The sequence below is a fragment of the Stylophora pistillata genome, chromosome 2 (genome assembly GCF_964205215.1).
Source record: "Stylophora pistillata chromosome 2, jaStyPist1.2, whole genome shotgun sequence".
NCBI classification, from domain to species: Eukaryota; Metazoa; Cnidaria; class Anthozoa; order Scleractinia; family Pocilloporidae; genus Stylophora; species Stylophora pistillata.
The window spans coordinates 2,853,314-2,878,164 of NC_142520.1; the positions used below are offsets into that span (position 1 = coordinate 2,853,314).

Consider the following 24,851-nt stretch of genomic DNA (forward strand, 5'->3'; position numbering starts at 1 on the left):
AATTAGTTCCCAGTTTCTCTTCGCATTCTTTCGGTTTAGATGGCGGTGAAATTATTTCCAAAACTTGTACTCTTCGGGGACTCTTTAACTCAGGTAAGTTTGAAATTATTGGCCATCAGTTTCAGACCTTCTGTCTAACGGAAGTGCACAAAAGTCTTCTACTGCCAGGCTTTATAAACGCTGCAGAACGTTGTCGCCACGTCACGAGATAGCGACCTGCTAGCACCCATCGCGTTACATTCAATTTTCTTTTCCTAAAAGACGCATTACCACAATGGTGAGCGCATTGGACTGTTAATCGAAAAGACAAAATTTCCATACAATCCCATAACTCAGTTTGCAAATACTTTCTTTAGAAAAGAAAACATCGGCGAAAGTTTGTGATTAAACCCGTTAACTTCCAAGATTAGATTGTTATTCTCCCTTCTAGAAGCTACGCATTTCCTTGTTAAATTAGTGATGAGCATTTGATGTTAGATCAAGATAGAAACTTCTAGCTGATAAGTTTGAGTATAGGTGGTTTGCACCATGCCACCATGTTGGTGGACGTCAACAAAAGATATCTCATTAGCTCCTTTTGTTTGTCCACCAGCATTTGTTCGTTTCACCATTGTTACCTGTGTCTCTAGAGATTGGTTGCAAACCACTTATTCTCAGCACCTGCTAGCTGGACAGTGTGTGGATGTTATAGCAGTTGAATGGTTATAAAGGGTTTGCTGTCGTTGGCCTCTCAACCATAGGGAAGGTCTGGTCGTTCAAAGTCCAACTAGTGCTAACCCAGGGTTAACTTTTAATCCAGGTTTCTTTATTCCTTTGTTCAAAAGCCTTTTCGGATAATCTTCTCTATTCATTTTAACGTATCGAACCATCAAATTGTAGACAAAAGGAATAGTACTAAAGCTTTAAAGCTTTCAAATTAGATTTCACAACAACCTTGGGTTACCTTGACCTAGCTTTGAACAAACTGGCCTTGAGCTGTAGCCACTCTACCCCATTAATGAGATACTAAACTGACATAAACTTTCCTTGGCAATATGGCTTTGGAATTCCATGGAAGCTCCTACTTTTAGGCCACTGTCCCCTCTCCTTCACCACAACCCTACCATTTAATTTCTTTTGTTTCCCAGATACAGATTTATAATGGCAGTTGAACATTGTGTTGTGCAATTTGGTCTGAAATCATAGGTGTGACTTCAAAATAAAATAAGCATGCAGTGCATGTTTGATTTGAAATCACAAGTATGATTTCGGACCAAAATTGCATGACATGAAGCAAAATTCAGTCACTCAATACAAGGTTTTTTCGTATGTACAAATATTTTATTGATCCAGTATATTAAGCTAGTTGGTGAAAACTTGCAAAATTTTTCAGTCATTTTCCTGCAATTTGATCATTTTTTTAAGAATTTTGTTTGATTGATTGTTGTGTTGTAGTAAAGTAAAGCTGTCTCATTGGCCAGAAAAAAGATGCAATTTAGAGTATAAAATAATAATGATAGCCAATCCGATTGCAAGGATCACAAGTGATTTTAAAATGGGTATAATAAATTTTTGAAAACTTTCTTGGCACAGATGTTATTTTTGAATAACATTAATTAAAAATTAATGTCTCACCAAAAACTTTGCATCTTAGATATTAAGATGAAACTTATTAAACTGTACTTCTAACAGGAATCTTTTAGCGAAGGAGGATGGGGAGCAACTCTAGCAGATCATTATCAAAGGTTTGTTTATAAAGACAGATTATTATAAGTTTTATCTGGAGTGTGGACAATGAAAACAGCTTTGATTCATCGTGAGGAATAAATTCCTCTGCACTCTAGTGCTTTACAGTGGGGTAAGTTCATATATGACATAGGTCTTTCATACTGCTAGGATCAGTAATGTGGAAAGGTTTGCCTGTATGAAAATGATAAGAAAGATGTTTTAACATCTTTTTGAAATAGAGGGAGGTTTTGATTCCAAGAGGGTCAGTTTTTACAGTAAAATGCCAGGGCTTAGCTGATTAAGGGAATGTTTACATGGAGGTAGGGGACCCTACGACGGTAAGAAAAAGCCTACATTTACATACAACAACAACAACAACAACAATAATTTAACATTTATATAGGGCAAACTACTATATAGATAATCAGTTGCACTTTACAATCAGTTAAGGTAACATCAGACGTCAGAATTCATCAGGCGCACTATGCAGCCACTTCGGTCCATGTATTGATCTCACCTTCCCTCCCCAATTCACCCTAGATTAGACACTACACAAAGATAGACCACAACACTGGGCACTACGTGCCCCACTCTTTTGGAAGAGTGTGTGGGTTCTTCAATGTCCCACAATTTTATCACATATAAGGGCTTGTGAGACAGGACCTCCATTTATCGTCCCTATCCGAGAAGACTAGAAAGTCTAACCATTTGCAGATATTATTACAAAGGCAGCACTTTCTTCTCAGTTATTGAAAGACCCTGAGTGTTGGTCCGGCCGGAGTCGATCTCTGGACCTCCTGCACAACAGTCCAGCGCTATACCAATTGAGCTAACCGGGAGTCTAACTTACAACCTTTGGATCCTGTGGAGATTTGTTGACATGCTTGCAAATGTAACATGAACTGCCTAGGCAACCTGCCCCAGCTAAAGACATTTACAAAGCAAATTGTGACCCCAGCTGACAGGGTTACCCAACCTGGCAGATCATACAACCTGTCTAGGTGGGTAACCCCACCCATCATGTACTAAACATTATCAAGATAAAATAGGAGATTATACTGACAGGCAGGTACCCCACCCAGTTGGGTTACCTCACCTTCCTGGGGCCCCCCAACTCTATGTAAAGAGTCCCCTAAGGACAAGAACAGTAGTGGTCATGCAAGAGGCCTAAAAGGGGTGGAGTAGTCTCCCTAACCCAATAACTCTCAAGATCTAATTGTTAATTCTCCCCGTCAGCTGCTACACATTTTCTTATGAAATAATTTGAATATATCAACAAAGTTGAAATGGTAAATTGGCCACCGCTATGATTATAAAAGCTGACGTTTCGAGAAAAAGGAAGCTACCTTTAAAAGCACACGCAACCCGCAATTCCCCTATTAGCTCCGACGAAGGGCTAACACTCGAAACGTCAGCTTTTATGATCGTAACGGTGGCCAATTTACCATTTCAACTTTGTTGATATATTGAAATTATTTCATTACCCCCACCGACACAGCCCCAAACAGTTTCATTAGAAACTATCAGCCTTTATTCTCATGAATTAGTCATGTAAATTTGGTACAGTAAAAACCCGCATACAAGAACATGTGGATTAAGATCACCCAGGCTGCAATTTGGTAAAAAAGGAGTATATATATAAGAACACATTCAGCCTGAAAATTGAAAATTGTTCTTATATATAAAAACTCTTCCCTTTTCAGTTTAATAGAACAAACAGTGTCTGTAGCTTTACTGTGGTATTGCATTAAGATCTCTGTATAAATGCTAGTAATTTCACTTGCTGTGTATAGCAAATGTACAACAACTGTATTTAGAATTAAAAGTCTTATAATTACAATTATAAGTTATGTATTTCATCGTAGTTTGTAAATCCCTTACATCTGTTTAGAAGTAAAAAATTAAGAACATTTGAGAACACTTTCAGGCTGACTTCACCCAAAATACCCAATTTATAAGAACCCATTCAGCCTGAACCCCGAAAATGGGTGTTTTCACACACAACTGGGAGCCATGCTAAGCCGACCATGCAGTCCAACCTTTATTATATCAACATGATGAACCATTAGGGTTACAACACTAACAAAACAGCTGAAACTAAGCCTAGATACAGAAGACTGACATGCACGAATAACTGGAACTAAGGCACTACTTGAAATCCTATATCCGTAAAAACATATGGAGGGTGGGTGGGTGGGTGGGGAAGGTCAGGCAATTGCGGAAGGCAACAAAACAACTGAACCTTGAAATGCCATGTGACCTGGAGACCTCCCACACACTCGAACTCATTCTCCCAGCTGCATGTGAGAAAAACGTTTTCCGCTTCTTTCGTCCCTCAGCCAGCGGAAAACCACACTTCTTGTAGGCAGGTCTTTACTGTATTAGACCAAGATAACAACTACTACTTGGTAGACTTGAGTATTCTTATTATGTGATTGCTGAGTAATGTATGGAATAATAAAGGGAGAAATTACAAGTTAATCACTTCTGGGGGGTTAAACGATTGGCTTCCTAGCACTCCTGAGAATTTTTTTCAGGGAGAGTTTCAGAGATAGTGTCAAGAATTATGAATTATTGGTATATGAAGATTCCACCATACCAAACAATGGTTTGACAAGCACCTAATTTCTCTTTACAATATCAATCCTGAATCACACTAAGGTTATAACAGTAAAGGAAATGATCACCCCCCTCTAATAAGCCACCCCTCTCTAATAAACCACCCCCCTTTTATAAGCCACCCCCCTCTAATAAGCAAACCCCCTCTAATAAGCCACCCCCCTCTTATAAGCCACCCCCCTCTAATAAGCCACCCCCCTCTAATAAGCCACCCCCGTGTAATAAGCCACCCCCCTGTAATAAGCCACCCCCCTGTAATAAGCCACCCCCCTCTAATAAGCCACCCCCCTCTTATAAGCCACCCCCCTCTAATAAGCCACCCCCCTCCAATAAGCCACCCCCCTCTAATAAGCCACACCCCTCTTATAAGCCACCCCCCTCTCATAAGCCACACCCCTCTTATAAGCCACCCCCTCTTATAAGCCAACCCCCTCTAATAAGCCACCCCCCCAAAGTACCTGAAATAAATAAGCCTCCCAGTGGGCTTATAAGAGGATTTACGGTATAACTTTTCGTTACAGCCTCTACACTGGATCCCATAGCTGAGGATTACAAAGCTAACTTTTGTGATCATTTGCTAAGTGATATCTCATAAGTGAAAAGAATTGAAATGTCATTTTGTTGCTGCAGAGTCTTGTGGACCAAGGTCCATTTCAAAACAACTGTGCACCCACTCCTGTCATAACCTAACAACAGTCAACTATAAACAACTAAGGGTTAATGTTGGGTTGGGGGGGTGGGTGTGCAGTTGCTCTGATACTGACCTCCCAAGATCTCGCTAGTAATTCTCCTTACTGTCTGCCATACAATTCTTATGATGTTAGTTCAGAGAATTTGGTATTGGATCGACTGATAATCAACCTAATTTATATTTTACTGAAATCTCATCTCAACTTTCCAAGTTTCCAAGTTTATTTCGCAGTATTCAAATTAATACAGTATAAGATGACTTATATAACTCGGTGAAGAAGATAATGAGAAGTAGACATCATGCTGGTTTGTATATGTGTGCACAGTGACCAAAGTAGCCGTAGCTTTCGTGTTCGTGCTGGTCTCTTGTCTGTTAAGTCTTGGTTTATTATTATCAACAGGAAATGTGATGTTGTTAATCGTGGATTCAGTGGTTACACATCAGCTTATAACAAGCTTATTCTGCCCCAAGTCCTTCAGAGTGACAATAATCCCAAGGGTAGTATTGTGGCGGCAATTGTGCTACTTGGTTCTAATGATGCTGTTTGCAATGAAACGGATCCACGGGGACTTACTGTAGAACAGTATACTACGAACTTAACAGACATCTTGATGCAATTTATGAATGATGGGATAGAAGCAAGTCAACTTGTTTTATTGACACCACCAGCAGTAGTGGATGATAAATACAAGAAATTTTGTGCAGAACTTGGTAAGTAACTGTACTATTGTAAGCACTGTCGTTAGGAGAAATTTGATGCTGGTCTCTCGTAGGGTTCAAAGAGTAAAAGAAATTTCCTCAGAGAGGAAAAATGATAACTAAATAAATATACAATTTTCTTTTAATTTTATATGATTTTACCAAAAGTTGGAAATGGAGATAGAAATCCTCTCATCACATATCCACTGCCAGACAATTATTATTATTCAAATTAGTCTGTCATTTTTTGGACTATTTTTGTTCTTGATAGAAATTAGTTGATTCTGAGCCTAGGGGTTTCTTTCTCAGAGATTTTGACTACACGTGAATGATTAATACAATGATTGTTAATTGTCTCCACAAGATGTACCAGTAAGCCTTTGCGATGGGCAGGTAAAATGTTTTGCTGAAAAATGTGTAGATGTGGGAAAAAAGCTTGGAGTGGAGGTTGTCGATCTTTACAAGTTATTCCATGGACAGCCGGTAAGTCAGGATGTTAAACTGTAGATTTTATCAACTTGTGCAGGTAAAAAGTAAGAAACACACTTTCACTGACTTTATTAAAATAGCTCTTGGACTCCTCCCCAACCCCCCAACAAGTTATCAGGGTGCTAATGAACTTAAAAAGTATTATCATAGGACTTGTTCAGCCCCACTTACGCAATCCCATAGAAAACCAAAGTGAAAGCTGATGTGCGCAGGGCTGGATGGGTTGACTCAAGCAGGTCCAGAAAAAGCCGTCCGCCCACACTGCCCTCACATTGGTGCACCCAGTCTGGACATCATGATCTCAAGCCAAATATTTTCCCATATGGCCTTCCCACTCAGTCAATAAGTAAATATTAATTCCCTAAAAGCTCTCGTTCACTGTGGTACCTGAATATTGTTTTATCACCCACCCTAAATTCCACCTCTGCTTCCATATCTTAACAAAATGCCCCCTTCCCCCTCCCCTCCCGTCATCAGTTAGCACCTAGCTTTTATATCCCAGGCCTTGAAGCTCAAACTTCATCTAAATTGCCTGGTGTTCCTTTGTAAAACCAAGGGAGAAGTAGATCTTGCATCAAAAGTCACCTTTGCGCGTTATATTCCACCCCCCTCCCATATGCTGATGTCTGTTCTCAACCTTACACTGCACCCGTCATTCAGCCTCTGGGTTGCAAGTGGTCAGATATAAACTATATTACTATTACTATATATATATACATACATATACATATGTATATGTATGTACCTTCATATGTATGCAAGTGGTCAGATATAAACTATATTACTATTACTATATATATATACATACATATACATATGTATATACATATATACATATGTTAATTGACCACTCCCCATGGGGGCTTTTCAGGGACAATTCCCACCCTGCAACCACCCCAGGGGAGGACATCCATCACACAGTAATCTCATGCATGCAAAATTAACGTCTCCTACCCCTAATCCTGCAGGAGACGGGACCTCTATTTATTCATCCCTATCTGAGAAGACTAGAGTATCTAACCAATTCTTTATAGTAAGGTAGCAAATTCTTCTCACTTGTTTTAAGACCTTGAGTGTTGGTCCTCCCCCACCAATTATCAGGTGTCCTCATAGTCCACAATTTAGGATCTAATAAGTATTGCATTATATATTCAGAACTGGGAGTCGTTTCTAAGTGATGGCCTCCATTTTTCAAAAGAGGGAAACCAATTTGTAGCACAGCAAGTGATTCCAGTGCTGGACACAAAGTTGGGAAAACTGCCTATGATATTTCCTGACTGGAAGGACGTTGACCCAAAACATCCAGATAAATATTTCAGTTAATAATTAACACCTTTAGTTAACTGATTTTTTAACATGCACATCTTTGCATGAGTTTCTCTCTCTTGATCATAATTTGAATTATTATTATTATTATTATCATTATTATTATTATACCTGAATATTGTAATCATGAAGAGGTTCTAGAAGGGATTCCAGCTCTCATTTTCTTAATAGATAGATTCCATGTGTGCATGGGTCTGTTCAGTAATATATCACAGATGACATCAAATATGTTAAGAACAAAAAAGGGACACAGAGGCTCAGCTGAGTGTGTCACTGGTATTCTTATCGCATTTTGAAGTCTTCTGTGATTGATTACTGTGCAGGCCCACAGCAACATGGAATCTCTTTGTTTCACATGATAATAAAGAAAAATGTTAAGGGTGACATCATTGGTGATATGTACCTTGTCCTCCAACAGATCATAATTAAGAACCAATCAGAATGCATGCATGATCCAGCTTATCGTGATATCAAATATTATAAATAATAATAATAAGTAAATAAAATGTGTTTCAAAAAACGTGCATCGAAATTATCTTTTTAAAAGTAAATTACATTAAAAAAATGTGAGAAGGGAAATAACACTCTTACTAAAAAAAACTAAGAAAAAATTTAAAGATGTCTAGCCTATATTTACAGTTTTTTTTAGAGTAAGAGTGTCATTTCCCCTCTCATATATTTTTTTAATGTAGGTCGTTTTTGTTATCAATGTTAGTTTGGGTCTAATATCAGTCTTATTCTAGAGAACCAAATTTAACAGATGTGTTCCGTGTCAATTAATTTGGAAATGTACGAGAGGAAAAACCATTACCCACACGAAGTAAATCGATAACGTAATTGAAATATCAAAGTTTAAAAACTTAATAGAAATCTTTTAAAAGAGTTTTTAGCTTGGATTTAAAAATAAATAAGAGATGTGTTTCTAGCAGATATAGTTAAAAGTTGTGGAAACAAAGTTGAATTGTGATTGTGTGCAACTTCCTCATAATCATTGCACAAATCAAATTTGGATATTTTTATTTATTTCAATAAATATGACGCACTTCTACAAATGATATTTACAAGCTTAAGGTAAGGTATAGTTCATTCATGTTCTTTGGATAGTTCTGCCTGGAGTATTCTGGTGGGTGGAATTTCAAGCTCTTGATTCACCTAGTGAGACAACCATAATATTAAATTACATCTTTCCTATCTATTCATGCAACATTGTTGATCCAAGCAGTATGCAGGACACGTCACATGCAGCTGTTTGCAGAAAGGTTGCGCGGGAAAAAGGCTAGCATATGTGACAACTCCAAGAGGCATTGTGGGTAGTTTTCAAGTCTCAGTTTCTTGACCAAAGGATTTCAGGGAAAACAGCACTGTTCGAAAGAGGCATAACGGGGTTCATGAATTTTTTTCTTGTTTACGAGAAAGACTTTTAATTTTAAACTTGATGAAAAACCGAAAAAAGAATTAACTCAGTGACCCTAATGAACACGAAACACAATGTAAACTCAACTAGAGCAAATTGAAAGTGGCATTAAGTAAAAATTTTTACAACGTAATATTCTGTCGTTTTGTCCATCTCGTTTTCACATGCAGGTTGCTATTCATCCCATGTTCATTAATCGTTTTATCCATATTTATTTGTTCCACTTATTAAAATTCATAGATTACCAGATACCATTTTGAGTCGCATGCACTTTGTCCTTTTTTTCTGACAACCTTTCTGCAAACAGGTGTATGAACCTAGTAATTACTTAGCTCACCAAATAGTGGAAATGGGAATGGAAATGGGAATGGAAACAGGAACAGGAGTGGGAATGGGAACAGGAGTGCGAATGCAATGGGACTGGGAACGAGAATAGGAGTGGGACTGGGAACAGGAGTATGAATGAGAATGTGAAGAGGAGTGGGGAACAGGAAAGGAAACAGGACTGGCCGTGGAAATGGGTATAGGAATGGAAACAGGAGTGGGAATGGGATTGAGAATGGAAATGGGGACTGAAATGGAATTTCGAGTCTCTGTAGCTCACTGGTAGAACTTCAGTGTGGAATTGGAACTTTTTGAGGCTAAATTCCTGAGAGGTGGTGATATTATTTCTTTGTCCCACAATAGTGACATGATGAAAAATCCTCTTTCTCTAAGTTATGAGCTGTTAACTATTTCAAACTTTAACCTGTGAGTTATCTTTTCAAAATGTATTGTAACTGCTGACTAATCATGGTTTTCTTTAGAAGTTACTAACAATATTAATAACCATTGTTTGGTCATATTTTCTCACCCGTTAGGAAATACAACAAGGCACAAAACCTCGTTGTGATTCAGAACAGACGAGAAAAAATGAGACGCAATTGCAGTTCCCAAAGACGATTTTGAGATCAGTTGAGAAAAAAATTTAGCTTACTCTGGAGTTCACATACTGATGGAGAAGCATCCTTAGCTCTGCATTCTGAAAACAAAAATCAATATATCAGATACACATTTATTAATACAAGACCTTTCCTGACCACATCACCAAAATCACAGCTGTGTGATATTGGTAATTCCAGTTTGTGAAATCAAGTAACTTGGTGAAAATGGTGCATTATTTGGCACACACTAATTTAATTTAATACATTAATTTTGAAGAGTACAGAAACTAAGAAAAGGTCACATGCTTTACACAGGGTTGTCTAAAGAAGCTGGCAACCAGTGCATATCACTATCTACGGGCGCGGATCCATACCGGTTTCCACCATTTCACGGAAATCGGTCAGAATTTTCATCCAAAAAAAAAAATAGAAATGTATATATTTTTGATAAAAGTAAGCTGTAAGTTGAATGTCGAAAATAGTTTTGAAATTTATTTTTATTTATTCTTTTTTGCCAATTACCAGAAATAGAAAGGGTCATAGAAACGTTCTGGCGGCAAAATTTTACAGCTTTGAAGGAGATCGACCATACGATGTACCCTAATATCACAGAGTGCCTCAAAATATTTTCCATCTTACCAGTCACCACATGCAAGTGTAAAAGGAATGTGTCAGCTTTGAGGCAACTGAAAACATATTTAGGAAGCATGACGTCACAGACTAGATTGACAAGACTTGCCTTGCTGCACATTCATAACAACATGGACATTGACTTTGACGAAATAATTTGCTGATTTGCAAGGCTTCATTCAAGAAGAATGGAACTGGGAAATATATTGTCTGACTGACTCAAAAAGCCAGGAAAGGGCATTTTAGGTAGTTAAAATGGAAAAAATTTCCCGGGGGAGCATGCCACCGGACCCCCCCTAGGAGCTTATGCCTCCAGCGCTCGTTTTGCAGTAAATCAGTCAAAATGTTTTGTAGATCTACGCCTGATCTACTCTGAAAAAGGCATCAGGTATTCCAAATGCTTTTTGCTCAATTTTCAGCAGAGAAGCATAACATTGATGACCCCTGGTACAATTTTCTTTCTGCAAGTTTCGGTAGAATACTGCTACATTCTAAAATGCTGGTCAGGATTTGTGTCCATGGATTTCTTCAATTTGCTTTGTTCATTCTTAAAATTTAGGGTTTACATAATCAATATAACTAATATTTTTGTTTCTTCTCCTCTTGGTTTATTATTACCAATCTGCTTTTCCCTTTCCCTTTGTCTATCACAGAAAACTGTGCAAAATATTGCTCAAAACATTGCACAAAATATCTCTTCCAAATCTGTTATCACACCATCTCTTGCTCACCTGCTGTTGAAGTGCATCTGTTTCTTGGATCAAAGCTGCCCTCTCGGTCAACACTGCCAAGTACTTTTCAAACCCATCTAACAAAGCTGTCCAAACTCGCTCTTCCTTTACATCTATAACTGAAGCCGCATTTTGCCAGAAGCTTTCATCAAGTCTGTAAAATAACAGCCATAGTATTTATTCTTGAGCTGCATTTTCAACTGTAACTTGAAAAAAAAAAAAATTTTAAGGAGGTATATTTACGTGGTGACTTTTCCAACTCCAGTTCCCAGCTTAAGACTTTGTCGCTTCGCCTCCCTAAAAGAATATACAATCATCATTCATGGTTGAAATGTGATTTATAATGAAATATCTCTCCTCTTGTACTCCAAATAATAATGTAAAAGTAAACTCCTTGTAATCAGTCAACTGGCCTGAGAATTAGGGAAATAATCATTAAGAGGATTTTTGAAAGTGATAACTGCAAATTCTCACCAACAAAAAGATATTGATGGCAATTTGTTTGGAGGACTAGTCTTAAGTTCCTAGGGATTTAAGGTTTAATTGCCTTCTATCATTACTTTAAAGTTTTCCTTGGATTAACTTACTTCTGTGGTTTACGGTTGTCTTGCACAAATTGTCTCAAAGCTTTCACAACTTCATTTGGGTGAATAAGGTTCTTCATTTCTGTTGGAACAAATACTTTTTTTTTTTTTTACCAAATATCATTTCATTTTTACAGGATGAAGGAAAATGAATTTTAGCTAGGACTATTTCAGATGTTGTGCCAAGGATTGTACTTGAGATAAACAGATAAATACTTGACACAAAATGCCTGGTTAGCCCTTTGATCCCTAGGTGTAGAGTGACCAGCATCTAATTTCTCCTTTCAATAACACCCCTGAATCACACACTAGGATCATGAGAATGAAGGAAACGATCACTATCTAAAAAAGCTCTTGACTGTTGAGCAAATTCTCCTGAAATAAGTGGAGACCAGTATGGAGAAATTATGTATACTGATGTGCCCCTGATAAAGGAGATGATCAAAACAACTCTTACCTAACAAATGCGCTTTGACAGATGGTGAATTGCTTGCCTTCTCGTCCACACTCAACACTACAGATCCGTCCTCATCTTCCTTTCCCCTTTCATCCATTTCACCAGCTGTTTCTTCTATGGTTGCTTTTTCTCTTGCCATTTCACCATCCTTCATTCCTTTCTCACTCCCTTCTGTTGCTTGTTCATCCTCTCCATGACCAAGAAAGTAGTTTGACAGCAGATAGATGTCATCTTCTGTATCTACACCCAGTGCCTTCAAAACAAAATAAAAAGAAAGATTAATCAAGTGAACATAGTTAAAAATTGGTAGTGATAATTACCGGTAACAGGTCTGAAGTAACTGTTACATCAACACCGACATTAAGTACCACTCAAAGTAATTTGATAGTGCCTCAAAACTCAGTCCTTAATTCTTGAACCTTGATTCTCGAAAACTTTGAGGATCGAAGCTCAAGTTGAGTTTCCAGACTCTCAAGTCAAGTTTTGATTCTTTCAAGTCAAGTTTCAAGACGGGAGAAAAAAGGAATTCTTGTGCAATTGCTCTTTTTCATGACTAGAAGCTTCCTATCTTTAAATGAATTTACAGGATAAAAAAACATTATAGTTGGATAGATAGATAGCTTTAGATAAATAGATAGCTTTATTAGGAAGTAAAATCATTGCAGCCCCCGGGCCGGCTGAAATACGACTTACTTTACAATGGGAATAAATTATCTCTTACTCTAAGATAACTAAAATAAAAGCCGCAAAGTGTAATCTACAATAAAATACAATAAGAGAAGTATCAAAAACCAAAATACAAATAATTAAGATAGCTACTAATAATTAAAACTGTTCGCCATGATAAATGTGTTTTTGAACCTAGTTGTCTTACAAATCGGTAGCTTGAAGTATCTCTGGCTGCGGGTGCGATAGGTGGACTCGTTGCGTGGAGGCAGCAGATCATGGAGCTTGTGGTTTTCGTCCCTTACAATCTGATCAAATAGAGCATCACACAAGATCTCCCTCCTCTCGTATAGTGACGCAATGTCAAGAGCTACTAGAGCCTCAGCGTAGGATAAGTCAGGTTGAATCATCCGCAACGCGCGTTTTTGCAACCTTTCCATTTCATTGGACAGATATTGCGGCAAAGAATGATGAAAAACTGGGCACGCATATTCAAATACAGGGCGTATACATGTTGTATAGAAAAGTAGCATATCCTCAGATGAAACTTTAGCGCGCTTTAGCTGTTTTAGGAAGTACAGACGCTTCGCAGCCTTTTTGCATATAGATTCTACATGTGCGTTCCACCTGAGGTTGTCCGAGACTATCACTCCTAACAACCTTGCGGATGAAACAACTTCGATTTGCTTGTCATTGATAGTAATATGATCAAACAGACTACCTGATCTGGAGAATGATATTCTCAGTTCTTTACATTTAGACTCACTGAATTGGAAACCATCAACTTCTGACTGTCTTACGAGTTCATTTACACGTAATTGCATGTAGCTAGACTCATTCTTCAATACTGATTCGACAAGAGTGGTGTCATCAACGTATTTCCAAATAATTGTGTCTGCTACAGAAAGATTATTTATCATAAGGAACAGCCAGGGGCCCAATTTCGTCCCCTGTGGTACCCCTGCAGGAACAGCTTCCCACTCCGAGAAGCAATCGCGGCTCAGTTTTATCCTTTGCTTACGGTTCGTTGAAAAGTCCATGATCCAGCACAAAATCGGCCTTGGAATATCGTAGGAGGAAAGCTTCCGCGCCAGAACATGATGGTCAATCAGATCAAATGGAAGTCAAAAAGTACAACTCTCGTAGTCGATCCATTTCCATCCGTTGACTTCGCCCAAGAGTGAATCATACTAATTAATGCATGCGTGGCGCTGGATTTAGGCACCGTACCAAATTGCTGGGGGTCGATCTTTGAGAGGACAGCGGGCTTAACATAAGTGTCGACAACGTACTCCTCCGCTATATTTGACAAGATTGGAGTCAAGGAGATGGGTCGAAGGTGTTTGTTTATGTCCTGCACAGGTCTTTGCTTTAAGGCACAGGCACGACATCCGCTTCTTTCCATGAATGAGGGAGACGACCTTCGCGATAAGATAAATTGAGAATATCTGCTGTCGGTGCTGCCAGTAAATCTGCATTTTCTTTCAACACCCACCCTGGGATGCCATCAGGACCATGCGCTTTGCTTCTGTTCAGTTTCGTCAATTTCTTATAAACCGACTCGTTTGATACAACAAGCGCAGGTTGTTAGGTTGCACTGTTAGAGGGTATTATGACAAAATCAGCAGGGAGCGGAGAGAAACACTGCATAGGCGAGAGAAAGGCGTTATTGATGGTGTTGGCAAGAGAGATATCATCTGAGGGCCCATACAGGCGTTGCAGGGACTTTGTGACGTAAGATCTCTCCGTGAAAGCCGGAGAACAGCCGCTAAGCTTTTTGATTTCATCCCACCACACGGACGGCTTACACTCCTTCAAGTACTTCACCTTCGCTTGAAAAGTACTTAGCCCGACACGCTTTTCGTTCGCGATTCACACGATTCCTTAGCTCCCAAAACTGTTGATTACAGTGTGCACCTTGCCCAATGCAGTAAGTGACAAGTCGTTCTAACCCAATAAAATGTGAATAACTGATGGGTAGTAATAATTCATGTTCTGATGAAAGTAATTGCAAAGAAACATACTACACAGCAAGTGTGTGACCACAATATGTGGTTGATTTTAGCTTTGCATTTAACTGAGTGGAGTAACTTTTAAAGGCTTGTCACAAAGTGCAATTGAGCTACACCAATATAATTCCAAATTGTTTTTTAAGCACCGACAAACACTTACTGCAAAGATGGCATCCAGCTTCATCAAAGATTGTTCATCTTTTTCAAGAGGAGCAAGTAGTTTGGTAAGTTTGGACTCCACAAGAAATCCCTAAGATGTGTCAAAAATAGCAAAAGATAAATAATTTAAATATATTATCAAATATTAAAAAATATCATCAAGTATGATAAAATTTATATTTGAAAAGTAATTAGCCTAATCATTCCGGAGATTAAAGGAGAAGCGCACGCTCAGATCGTTCGAGGATTGCATCATCCCGCCGGCCATAATCACCTCATCTGAGGTGACTAAAGAAGGAATAATAAATTTTAAACTGGCTGCCTTTGTAAATGTCACTGAGGAATTGACAAACACGATAGAAGTAAATTCAATTTCCAAGAGATGCTAAGTACTAAGTTTGGGCTAACACTTTTCAAAAGAAGGATAAGACATTTTTGCTGATGGAATTAAATTGACCTGTGAAATTTTAGTGGAGACTAGCTGCTTTAATCTCTATACATTCAAATAATCAAAACAATCGTTAGGGAATGGTTTTCTTCAACAAAACGAATTTCCAACTGAATTGGCAAGCACATGTCCAATTACACTAATAAAAACAATATTGTTAAATATGTTTGTAAAACCAAGTGCTTGACTTACAGCCTCATCACAGATGAGTTCCAAGACAGCTTTGATGGTTTTTGCAGACAATTTTCTCCCTCCTGTTTGTCCATCTTGCTTGCCACCAACTGAATTCTTTTCAATATCATCCTCTCCATCATCTGTCCCAACTGAAACACAATTGATTGCACAAAACAACAATTATGGAAAGCTAATCATAACTATTTATATCAAATTTTTGAATTCTCTAAGGTATTAAATTTAAATTTAGTTGTAATGTGAGTAATGATCTATAGGAAATTAGGAGACACTGCAAACACTGGCATCTAAGCTGCACCTCTTCTTCCAAACTTGGAAAACATCTAGAAAAAGTGCTAAAAGTTTGCATAAAGGGTATCACTATTCATCTCAAATTCAGTGAGTTTATGCAGGTGCAAGTTTGAGGAAGCAACCAAAATAAATTAACTTCTCAAGACTCCACTCACCATTTCTTTTGTTTTCTTTTTCTAAAACTTTTTTCCCAAACTTTGAGTTGCCAACTCAGTCTGCGGTGTATCTGCATGTACAGCTTATACGCCGGTGTTTAAAGTAATTCATTTAGAGTAAGTTGGCAAGATAGCTAGAGAGGCTCTGATTTTGAACCTTTCAGTTTATGACTCAAAGTTTTGAATAATCCAACGGCAACTAAATAACTCCTGAGACTAGACTAAAATCGAGATCTGCCAAAGTGTTCAGTGTAATCTTTGCTTTCGAGTGCTAACCTCCAGACATGATCTCATGAGCCATCTGTGTTGCAGACATTTTGTGTTCTTTACTTCCATTAGTTTGTTCTGCAGTCTTAGCAGCCTCCATGAAATCTCTAAAACAGAAAAAAAAATTATAGTTACATTCCACTTTGATCATGTGGGTGAGAGTTAGGTCCTGCGAAGGACTGTTGACAGTAGTGGTGATTGAAGTTTTTACAACTTGAGTGGAAGTCTGACTGGTCAGAGTTCAGTGAGGGGTTGTCGTCAGTCGAGTATTCAAAGTCCAATTTGTGTAACCTGATTGGTAAGTTTTATAGCCATGATGTTCTTGACCATGAGACTTAAGTGGTGTACGTTGGTCCTAAATGGTCAGTTTCAATCCTTTGGTAATGTTAGGTTGTTCTGTTCCCTTTGTTCGTTGTGTGAATTTTTTGATTAAGTCCTATGTATGATGTGTTTGCATAGCATTGACAATAAATGGTTTGAACCCATGAGCAACAGGTGACTCCCTGCCAGATAGTAGTCCATCTGTTTTGACAACCTAATGGAAGTCTTGATCACTCACTCCCAAACAGACAAATGATCAAAAACTCAAATCATATGCAGACTAACTGGTTTGACATTTGCATTGATGACATGACAGTCACAGTCATGCGACTGTACTTACAGATTAGGTGGCTCCCATGGCAGACCCAGTTGATGTTCATGAATAATTCTATCTGCCTCCAGCACGCTATGCACCAGTTCCCTAACTTGCTCCTCATTCATTGCCCACACATCCTGGAACTTCTTCTGATCTGTTGTTTGAAAATGCCTAGAGAAAAAAATGATATTTTGCTACATAAAAAAGTTGTAAAGTACATGGTCTAAGATAAATACGGTAAAAACCCGGAGATAAGCCGCAGCCGCAAATAATCTACACCCTGAATTTAGCAGCTCACAGTTTGGAAAAAAAAAGTTTTAGAAAGAAATCAAAAGAAATCCAAAGTCGAGTCTTGAGAAGTCTTCTTCTTTCACTGCTCATTGAATGTAAACTCACTATTAACATTGCAACGGAAAATACTTCAAAGTCTTACCCACAGTTTTAGCACTTTAATATAATGAACATCATTTCTACCCACTTGCTGCTTTCCTTTCTCATCGATATCGCTCTTAGTTGTAATTTTGGTGAACATTTATTAACATTTTAGCTTCCTTAATTCTCCTATAATTATACATTTTAGTATTGTAATTTTGTAATTTTTAGATCATTGTCAACAAAAAACCCTCTTTAGGGAGTGTCAATAAAGTTTGTATTGTATTGTATTTTCAGGTATTTGTTGAGAGGAATTTCTTCATTCGATACAGTTTTTTCATATTGCATTACAACAAGAGCAGAACATTTGAAGCTTAGTAACCAGGCAATAGATCGGACGCGTTAACAAATACTGGTGTCGACATTCACGACACCTTTTTCAAATGTTCCCGCAGATAAGCTGCACCCCCAATTTCTAGTGACGATTTTTGGAAAATTAATAGGTGCAGCTTATCCGCAGATTTTTAAGGTAATCCTTTCAATGCAACAGATTGAAAGAAAAGATCTTCTGTCATGATTCCTTACCTTGACTTTTTTTGTAGTTCTCTAAACTGTTCTGTAATTCTTTTGTAATCATCTATTAAACTTTGATTATCCTCTCTGTTAAACCAACAGTAATTACCAAAGCGTAAAAATTAGAGCAACACCACATGGTAAGTCAAATGAAGCACGTTCAAAATGATTATGCTAAATTGTCACCTATACTGTTTTTCTTGCTTGGCTAGCTTCTGTTTAAGATTGTTAAGGACATCTTGAAGTCTGAAATAGCAAGATAAAAGTGTAAGTAAATTATATTATAGTTTGCAAGTGAAGTTTACACTGTTCCTGGATACAATACAAACCTGGTGATTTTACGTTTCTGTTGAGATTTTGTGATAGTGTTCTCCTCGTCGCGCTTCTTCAGCACCTATTTAAAATATTAAGTAATTGATTAATTTTAGCATCTCCTGATGTTGCAGCGATACTGTAAGGTGAGAATATGCCTCGGTCACTCAGGGGACTCAAGGGTTAACAGCGCAAGTATCATTTCTGTCATAATAATAGACATTGAAAAAAATACTCAGTTCTGATTGGTTAAGATGAATGCAGTTTTCAGGTAATTCAGGGCAGAAGAAGGTTCATTCAGTGCAAAGAAAGTAACAAACCAGACATTCTGCTTGGTCAGAATGATTGGTCAGTGTCAATGTCAATGTCAAGGTCAATGTCAAGGTCAATGTCACTTGCAGGGTTTGAATACATTATTTTTGCACGTGATGTGCATGCTTTTCTTCTGCATAGTTATGAGAAGCTACCTTGTATTTTTTCACGTTTATTATTAATAAATAATCACGTGATTTTCTTGTGCAATTTGGAATATATAAGCAATTGTAAATTTTTTCAAAGACCACAAATTGCACTTGCCCTATGGGCTCATGCAATTTTGTGAGTCTTTAAAAAAATTTACTCGTGCTTATTTATTCCAAATTGCACTCAAAATCATGTGATTACCTATGTGTAGTAATGACTCACTTGAAAGTTGTACTCCAGCTTCTCTTGGTTTAACTGGTATGTGGCCTTCATCTGTTGTAACTGCTGCTCCAATATCTACATTTGAAGAAATTTGTAAACCAGATTGATGAACCATCACCTTGTCAAACTTATCCTTCAGTAGCCTGAATAAACTTTTATCAAGCTAGCTCAAACTGTAGGGCACTGGACTTCCATGCACTTTGAAAGTTACAAAAAGCTCTGACCTAATCTAGCTTAATTTGAAAAGTGTTAAAAAATAAAAAAGGGTCTGACTTGACCACCAGAGAGACAAACTACCTCTATGTAACAAACTAAACAAGACCTTATCCAAAATTGATCAAATCAGCTGAACTCAGTAAAAAAAATTGTTTCCCAGGTGTGTGGGAGTAAACTTGACCAAACCAATTGGTAAAAAAAAAAAAAGCCCTTCTATGAATTAGACTACCCACTTGTACATCTGTCTCCAGTTTTATTTTCACCATGTTGTATTCCTCTGCATCTTGGACTCTCAAGGTTTGTAACTGATTTTCATGGTCTTCAACTCTCTTTCGTCGAGAATCCATGTACTCGACCTATAATTCAATCAGGTCAAGTTACTACAATTAACATTTGAGTGAGGTGCACAAAAAGTTTGCTGATGGGTTTTTCGACTAAAAAATAATTGTGTTGTCATGGGCAACCTTCCTCATTTCCAGTGGTAACCGAATCTCAAGAGCTGTGTGTCACCAACTGTCAAATGCGAAAGCCTGCCAAAAGAAGTCAAACAACACATTACCACTAGAAAAGGAACGAATTGTCCATGACAACACGATGTTAACATCAAAATGTGAACGTCGAAGTGTGATCACCAAACTTCTGATGCACCTCTCTTTACTGAAAATCATAAAATTACAACTAAAAATGACTTTTGTATTTTTTCAGTCCAAATGGTTTTACATGAAGTGGGTAAATTTATTTTCATAAAATCCTGAATAAGTTGAGATATTCTACCTCTTTGTCGTGTCTCTGCTGCATGGATGACTCCCATTTCTTTCTGTTGCTCTCAATCAATTCACCCCGTTCAGTCACAAAAGCTTTCTGCCACAAGAAAAAATAATAAAAATAGAAAATGAATTCATAACCATGTATTAATCATATATCTGAGTGTTGACATCGTGCTACTGAAAAATGTTCTATGAAAATTTCATTTCCAGATACTATAGTTTTCCTTTTGGACTCAAATTCTTCCTCTGAGAAAAGTTTTTTTTTAATTATCCTTGCAGAGGTCGTGGGTTCAAATCCTGTACAGGCCTAAACTTTTTCCATTTTCCCTACTGCTCAAGTAGTGTTCGTTACTGCAAAGATCACTTTTCATTTCTTAACCTGCAGTTCACTTGACTGTATGATTTTCATATATTCACTGTAATTGATCCAGTACCCTAATTCAATTATACTCCAAATCACAGTATGTTAAAATGTTGAACAGTAATCTTGAATTACTCAATTCCCTTTCTTTCCTATTCTTTTTCCAACTAAAAAAATGACAAATGCATGGTTCAATCAGTGCTCTCAATAAGATTTGAAATAGGTGGCTATACCTCACTCTGTACAGCACCCGCCAGAGAGCGACTTGAGTGTGACTTGAATGTGGTGACCACAACTTGAGTGCAGTGAAATATACCGGGCGACTCACAACAGAATACCCACCGGAGCTCTGGCAGGTGCCGGGTTTTATTGAAAGCACTGAGTTCAATGCGTTCTTAAGCTAACCCCTATGATTCCCTGGGCTTAACACCAACCATAGCCCACTAACCACAAACTAGTAGAAATTCAGTTTTTGCTGGCAGTTTTCAATTTCCACTGGCCAGTTTGGCTAGTAAACAAACTGAAATTGTTGTAACATCTAAGATGTCACCAGCCACATGGCTAGTAAGTTGAAAAGTTAGTGTCGAGCCAACTCTCTGCTCTGTTTACCACACATTCTTTTGATATCAGCACTGAGATGTTATATCAACCAGCACTCTTTACCTGATATTTTTATTTCTTCTTATAAACTTACTACATGAAAAGATATTGACATCGTTGGGGGAAATTCCTTTTTGGTCATTATTGAGAATAAAGGGTTGAGGAAAATCAGAGAGCAAATATAACTAACCTCAATCTGAGTGAGTTCTTCTCTGTACGCTTTTGTTAACTGTTTCATCTGCTCTTCCATTCTATCCACCATGAGATCAACATCTTCAGCCTTAAAACACACAACATAAAATTAGGTTAATACTTACAAAGCACTCAGAGAAAACCTCTAGAAAATATCTCTAGCCTACAAGCCCTGATCATCAGCGCTTTAGCACAATCATTTCTTTGCTCGCAGGAAAGTCTGAAACCTTGAGCAATGTGGAGCAGCAAGAGGTCCCCAAAGGGGCCTGGTGCTTATAATTAGTACCAGACCCCCACAAAGCTCTCCCCAACTTGTCTCAAATCTTCCTGCAGGTGGAGAAACCTGTGTTCTAGGCCCATCTCTCAAAAGTTCAGGTAACTAAATGGGCCCGAAGCCATCTTTTAAAAGCAAAAGTTTGCGAATGGAGAAGCGGGTTCTGGTGCCCTACCCAGTCCATTTTGTTTCTTTAGAAGATAGTTCTATATTTGTAACCTCCATCTTGAATGGAAATAAGACAGCTTTACAGGTCTGTTAAATTATCAGGACCTTCAAGAAATGGGCTCCTGGAGTGCTTATAATGAGGGGCTGCTCACCAGCCATCTTCAATTTTGTATCATTTAGCCCTCAAATGAATTAAAAAAAAAATTGCAACTCACTGCTTTTTTCAAGTCTTTTACATACTGGTCATCTTTGGCTTTGAGCTCCTATTGGAAAGTATATCAAGTTATCAACATTATCAGATTGCTATACAGTTATCTTCAGTTGTTACATGATAAAAAAAGAAACACCTTGAAAAGTAGCAAAAGAGAAACTTATTCTACCTGTTGAAAGTCATGGATGAGCTTATTCTTCTCATCTATCATACTGTCACATGCACCTTTTTGCTCTGTCAACATCTAGAATTGAAAATAATATGAAAAATTATTATATGCATCATATACAAATCATCAGAACATAGCTAGCAGGGTCGCGCAATTAAATTCATTATATGTGAGCGTGCTCAAAATCCTGATAGTGCACGCTGATAACGTCAGCAAATCCGATCTCACCAGAAATTTTTCTTTTCGCACGAGCAGCCATTGTTAGCGCGGGGAAAAATAATATATTTCGTGACAATAATGGATACAAACAGAAACTCGGCCTACTAGTCCAAAAATGAAGACAATGTTTCGACCTTTTCCCTTGGGTTAGAGTTCTTAAATGAGGCAGAGAAAGAGAAAAACAGAGGAAAAGGAGACTTGGCATCAGTGCCGTCACGATTCGCTTCAACTGATATTGTTGTCTGTTTTTCGCGTCGGATTTGATGCACAATTCCACCGGCTATGTTCTAAAACAATTGGTTCATGCTTTCAGCTGTGCACTATCGAGTTATGAAGCACGTGGGAAGTTTGGAGGGCACTCAAGAAGCTAGGGTTGCCCTCGGCTATTGCCTCGGGCAACTCTTACGCTTCTTTCGTGCTCTCCAAACTTCCCGTGTGCTCCATAACTCGATAGTGCACGCTAAAGCATGAACCAATTGTTAAATAGAGATAATTCCAAACCCTTTCCACCCTAACATCAGTCTGCATATTCTCCATACTGTTCTCTTTACATTTCTTAAGGTGCTGACAAGGAGAATTTGTTTCACAATCTGCTTTTATTCAGTTACTGATCATTTTCCCTATTCTTGTGCCCTTAATGTGTGATTCAGGGGTAATGGTACTAGTATCAGAAGACATTAGATGCTAGTCACTTGTGTAGGAAAAAGGTTAATCGATATTATTTATTAAAAAAATGAAAAAACACTCACTGCATTCAAATCTTGAGGAATTTCTTTGGAAAGAGCATACTCCCATTTCTTGGTGATCTAAGGAGGGACAACTCCAAAAAGTAAGACATACAATTCAAGAAATGGTTAGATATTCTAGTCTTCTCAGATAGGGACGAATAAATGGAGGTCCTGTCTCCTGCAGGGTTGGGGTAGGAGACGTTAATTTCCTACATACGAGATTACTGTGTGATGGATGTCCTCCCCTGGGTGGGATGGGTGGGTTTACAGAGGGCCATGTGTTAGAAAACTCTTGACTGGGTTAATCATGTATTTACCCTCTTGAAATAAAGAACATTGTATTGTATTTTATTACACGACTCGGGAAGTCAGAGGGCCAATAACTAAAATCAACCAATCAAAATGCTCTCTTGCCGGTCAATATTCTCTCAGTATTGGACCGGGCACTGTCCCGAATGGTCCTGAATGATAGCGCACTTGTGTCCCTTTGAACTTCAGTCGTGTAATAAATCTCTTATTAACCAAGCTTGCTCGGGACCGTACTGGAAGAATATCGGCCCTCTGTCTTTTTTGTACGGACCGAGCTGCACTCGGTCCGTACTGTCAAGACCTCAGGCTGATATTCTCCCAGTACGGCCCTCACACTTGGTTAATAAGATATATGTATTGTATTGTATTCAATGCTCTAGTGATCTGGATATTATTAAAAAATGCCAACTCTACCTCATCAAATTTTTCAGTAGCAGATTTGGCTTCTGCTTCAAGCTTCTCATTTCTACGAAAAAAGAAATAAATAGCGCGTCTTAAAACAGAAAATGTCCTTCAGTACAATCTATTACTTATAATTAATACATGTACTTCTCCACACACTTGGGAATACTGATACGAGAATGTACATACATGCAAAGAATACTCATGGAAAAATATTTATTTAAATTTTTTACCTTTGCCTTCGTTGTTCTTCTTCCTCAAGCCTCCTTGTGGACTCTCTCGCATCAGCTGCAACATGAACATTGGTGACCAGTTCTGTGCCATCAGATTTCAGTTTGACCAAGCGCTGTATAAAAACAACAAGAACAGTTGAAAAAAAGACAATATAATTTGCTCCTCTGCAATCAAAGCGACATCGACATTAAGTTCGTTACCTATGAGCAGAAAAAGGGGTTCTGTTTAATACTGGTGCAGTTAATCTTTCGAATCAATCTTAAAAGCGTAAGAGTACGTCTGGCTGTTGTGTATTCATTTAGTGGAGACACACTCTTCATGCAATTGCTTACTATATTCTGTCTTTATTCATTGATCAAGTATCTTATAAGCTGGTACAGTAATCTTACTTGATAACAGTACTTTCACATCATTCAGTAATCTTACAGTAATATCACTAACATTAAAACAAGTACTTTTACTTAGAACAAATTGTTCTCAATACACTACACTAGTACTAGCTATAAAGTGTAAACCTGTCTGCTGTCTTCCATTTGTTTTCGACTTTTAAGTGCATCTTTCTCTGAATCAACTGGCTTCTTCTTCGCAGCATCCTCTCCACTTGCTTCCCTAATATTCAGAGAAAGAACAAAAAGTTCTGCAAGTTCAAAACATTCCCAACCCTTTGCAGACATAAAGCAGCTTTTATACCTTCTTGCTGCTTCAAGACGTCTTTGTATTCGGATTCTCCGCGCAGCTATCCGTTCTTCTGCATTTTCAGAATCCACAGATGGTCCTTCCTCCTCTTCGTCTTCATGGGAATTCATATCGTTCGTTTTCCAATCAAATTTCTACAAGAAAATTGTCCATGAAATGTTCAACTCACAACTGTTCGGCTGACTGTATTTATTCGTTGTTACCTTGGTAACCTGGTGATCTCGCTTAGTCTCCAATCTTTCTCGTAGTACACGACATGTCCTGGGT

General features: G+C 38.0%; 2 protein-coding genes across 2 annotated transcripts; one reads left to right on the forward strand and one right to left on the reverse strand.

The window, feature by feature from the left end:
* Positions 1-8,583, forward strand: LOC111326580 (isoamyl acetate-hydrolyzing esterase 1 homolog). The gene is made up of 5 exons (XM_088750371.1): positions 1-93; positions 1,672-1,724; positions 5,418-5,728; positions 6,081-6,199; positions 7,361-8,583. The coding sequence occupies exons 1-5, from the start codon at positions 40-42 to the stop codon at positions 7,526-7,528; spliced, it is 705 nt and encodes a 234-aa protein (XP_088606497.1). The 5' UTR covers positions 1-39; the 3' UTR covers positions 7,529-8,583.
* Positions 8,529-24,841, reverse strand: LOC111326590 (dynein regulatory complex protein 1). The gene is made up of 24 exons (XM_088750369.1): positions 24,579-24,841; positions 24,404-24,497; positions 23,888-24,000; positions 23,667-23,718; positions 22,965-23,021; positions 21,997-22,071; positions 21,832-21,879; positions 21,173-21,262; positions 20,029-20,115; positions 19,488-19,610; positions 19,039-19,113; positions 18,372-18,436; positions 18,229-18,288; positions 18,055-18,129; positions 17,122-17,268; positions 16,470-16,567; positions 15,748-15,878; positions 15,109-15,198; positions 12,271-12,523; positions 11,817-11,895; positions 11,473-11,526; positions 11,230-11,383; positions 9,922-9,966; positions 8,529-8,683 (listed from the first exon to the last, which is right to left on the reverse strand). The coding sequence occupies exons 1-24, from the start codon at positions 24,692-24,694 to the stop codon at positions 8,615-8,617; spliced, it is 2,250 nt and encodes a 749-aa protein (XP_088606495.1). The 5' UTR covers positions 24,695-24,841; the 3' UTR covers positions 8,529-8,614.
* Between the last annotated feature and the right edge of the window lie 10 nt (positions 24,842-24,851).

What these genes read in the sequence shown, in the direction of transcription:
- LOC111326580 (XM_088750371.1), top strand. Translation starts at nt 40, where the DNA reads ATGGCGGTGAAATTATTTCCAAAACTTGTACTCTTCGGGGACTCTTTA. An exon ending in CTAGCAGATCATTATCAAAG is followed by an intron (nt 1,725 to 5,417) that starts GTTTGTTTATAA and finishes TATTATCAACAG; the next exon opens with GAAATGTGATGTTGTTAATC. An exon ending in AGTTATTCCATGGACAGCCG is followed by an intron (nt 6,200 to 7,360) that starts GTAAGTCAGGAT and finishes TTATATATTCAG; the next exon opens with AACTGGGAGTCGTTTCTAAG.
- LOC111326590 (XM_088750369.1), bottom strand. Translation starts at nt 24,694, where the DNA reads ATGAATTCCCATGAAGACGAAGAGGAGGAAGGACCATCTGTGGATTCT. An exon ending in CCATGGGAGCCACCTAATCT is followed by an intron (nt 16,568 to 17,121) that starts GTAAGTACAGTC and finishes TTTCTGTTTTAG; the next exon opens with AGATTTCATGGAGGCTGCTA. An exon ending in AGCTGGATGCCATCTTTGCA is followed by an intron (nt 12,524 to 15,108) that starts GTAAGTGTTTGT and finishes TTTGTTTTGAAG; the next exon opens with GCACTGGGTGTAGATACAGA.